Source organism: Morone saxatilis, unplaced genomic scaffold, assembly GCF_004916995.1.
Source record: "Morone saxatilis isolate NCDOM2014 unplaced genomic scaffold, NCSU_SB_2.0 Contig24, whole genome shotgun sequence".
Lineage (NCBI taxonomy): Eukaryota > Metazoa > Chordata > Actinopteri > Moronidae > Morone > Morone saxatilis.
Genome location: NW_023339807.1, coordinates 273,882 through 276,871, shown reverse-complemented (window position 1 = coordinate 276,871; position 2,990 = coordinate 273,882). Strand labels below are relative to the sequence as shown.

The following is a 2,990-nucleotide window of genomic DNA, read 5'->3' as shown; positions in this document are numbered from 1 at the left end:
GAAAGACTGAACCCAAAGTGTGTAAAGAAGTCAGTGAAAGGTGGAGGAGGAAGTTGGGCCTCGTATACAGCTACATGGCAGAGTGAATGCAAATGTTGTAACTCAAAACATTGAAATAATGAAATGCCCAGCCCATAGTCCTGATCTAAACCAAATAGAAAACCTCTGGAAAATCCTTGGCGACAAAGTTATGGCCAAAAAAACCCCCCACTACAGTCACCGAACTGTGGAATAGACTGGAAGAAGAGTGGACCAGAATCACACCAGAGCAGTGTGAGAGACTAGTGATGTCTTGTGGTCATTCAAAGCAACGGCCTGTACACTTCCTACTAATTACTGACTGTTGTAACCTTCACAAAATGTTGTTGTGATCTTTCTTTGTGCTACAGTCATTGCTGTTCTTTAATTTTGATCATTGGTTTTCTGCAAAATAAAGGTTGTTTTGTTGAAGTGCCTTGGTTATTTTGTAAAACACTGTTCTAGTAGCATGGTATAGCCACAACAAAAATTCCTTCAAATGTTGAATGTTGAGATTACATTATTATAAGTGTTCATAAATTGTTCTTCAATTTTGATCTCTAGTGTATATGGTCTACACAGAATTGTTTAAACAGGAAATAATCTGCTCAGAAGTCATGCAAATCACTCAGCTGGTATTGAGTTTATTATTTGGGCTAATTGTACAGAGAATGGGTCCCTTAAGGGAAAAGGTTGGGAACCACTGCTCTAAAGCAAAACCGTGTGTTAAAAAAGGCTGATATAATATGACTCCTTTCAGCTGCAGTACTCAATAAACATATTGATTAGTTTAGCTATAGACAAGCCTGGCTCAGTGCCTTACCAAAGTCGGCGTGTTGCTCCAGTTGCTTTCATGTAAAGACGAACCTGGACCCTGTGAATGCAGACATACTGTACTCTCAGGGAGAACTGTATTAGTCAATAAAAGATCACAAAAACCTTTCAATTAGTGTGTTGTAGAGTGTGTGGTGTCTGATCTACTCAGTCATGTTTCTCTTTGTTGTTTAGACGGGGGAGTTGCGTACCAAGATGAGTCAGTCTCATGAGGATAGCCTGACCAGCGTAGCCTGGAATCCAGATGGCAAACGCTTTGTCACTGGCGGCCAGAGAGGCCAGTTCTACCAGTGTGTGAGTATCTTTTACAGCCCACACTCTGTGCTGTCAGTGCCCACAGGTTCTCAGCATTGCATACTGCGCATGCACACCAGACTCACTTGCATCAAACACATTCTATAAAGCCCAGCCCAGAGGCCTCATTTGTAAAACTTTGTTTACATTCTGTCCTAAAACACTGCATAATCCTAAACCACAGAATCTGCTTGAAAATATCTATAAAACCGCGAGAAAACCCATATCATTCCAAATTGATATTATTCATTTAAATGGAGTACTTCAATCGAGTGTCGGGATAGATATATGATATATGAACAAAAATAGAAATAGATGTTTAATAGTTGAATTGTTTCTGCTTTTCTGCACTGAGAGTATGACATAAAAATGAAACCTTCTTAAAGCCCCTGGACGAAAAACATTGTAGTGTTTAGGGTTTTCCTGAATGCACATTGTTCCCTCCTGACTTCCAGGACTTGGATGGAAACCTGCTGGACTCATGGGAAGGAGTTCGGGTCCAGTGCCTGTGGTGTCTGAGTGACGGCCGGACCGTCCTCGCATCAGACACCCACCAACGCATCCGTGGATACAATTTTGAGGACCTGACGGACAGAAACATGTAAGTCACCACCCCGACTGGGCTAAGGATCCATAGAATCATCTCTTCCTGATCGCTATGTAGAGAGGGCACCCAATGCAACCAGAGCTAAATGTGTCAGACAGGGATGAAGGTACAGCAGTGGTTTCTATTCAGTTTGGCTTGGGACCCATTAATCATCACAGAAATCAAATCAGACATGGTGTTGTATGTGTATGTTGATGTATACAATGTTAATATTATAATATTATATAATTGCAATGAGTGAACTACATAACGTGTTATCATGCATAAAGCATTCAGCAGCAGAACAAGAGTAGAGTTTTCACAAGAGTAGGTAACACTGAAAGCTTCAGTTGACATTACACAAACTATAAACTGGGCGGCTGTGGCTCAGAGGCAGAGCGGGTCGTCCCCCGATCGGAAGGTTGGTTCGATCCCCGGCTCCTCCTGCCACATGTCGAAGTATCCTTGAGCAAAATACTAAACCCCAAATTGCTCCCGATGCACAGCATTGGTGTGGTTTGATTGTTGTAGTATGGGGTTAGTTTTTTTTGCTGTTGAATGGACTTTGCCAATGCAACTGTGTTTTAATCGTGTGGTGAAAGGGTGACAAACAATGTGGCAGTTCAGTGGTAAAGAAGCGCCTTTGAAGTGGTTCGGAAAAGAACTCAGAAAGGCTAACAGCAAGTGCAGGTCCAATTTTAAACGCATTTACCATTAAGAGTTACATCGATTTTAGAACATTTTCGAGCTTTTTACAACGACGGCAAATTATGGAAAGAGAACTTTAAGACTCAAAAATGTTCCCCACACCTACAAAGGGAAAATCTGTATAAAAATAAAAGGTTTTTACCCAAAAACCCTTTTAACACCAAACTGTCATACCAACCATGTTCTGATTAACTTTCCATTTAACGCGCCAGAATAACATTTCCGACATTTCTTAAGGCCGCTAAAAATACAGAATTATTAGCTTTTTAGATTAAAAGAACTTTTGTAACGGCCACCCTCTTCCCAAAAGTCATGTGTCTTAATCCTTGCTGGCAAAGTTTACAACAAGGAGTCCATGGCGGAGAAGGAAGAATGTCCAAAGGTTGCCCGGCCAAAACCGCACTGTAAAAGCTGTCTACTCTGTTTTGCTACCCTGTTAATTTCACACTCAGAGAAAAATAAAAGACAGCTGTTGTTCGAATTGCTAAGAACCTTTGTGTACGGCCTGAAGCTTACTTTTTTGCCCCGACTAGAGAAACTGGGTGAATCA

General features: G+C 41.3%; 1 protein-coding gene across 1 annotated transcript in view; it reads left to right on the top strand.

The window, feature by feature from the left end:
- wdr26a (WD repeat domain 26a) overlaps positions 1–1,774 on the top strand; it is a 9,583-nt gene extending 7,809 nt beyond the window's left edge. The window contains exons 7-8 of the mRNA XM_035673063.1: positions 1,027–1,146; positions 1,602–1,774. Of these exons, the coding sequence (XP_035528956.1) occupies positions 1,027–1,146; positions 1,602–1,751 (270 nt within the window). The 3' untranslated portion in view covers positions 1,752–1,774. The remainder of the gene's footprint in view (positions 1–1,026; positions 1,147–1,601) is intronic.
- The last annotated feature ends 1,216 nt before the right edge of the window (positions 1,775–2,990 follow it).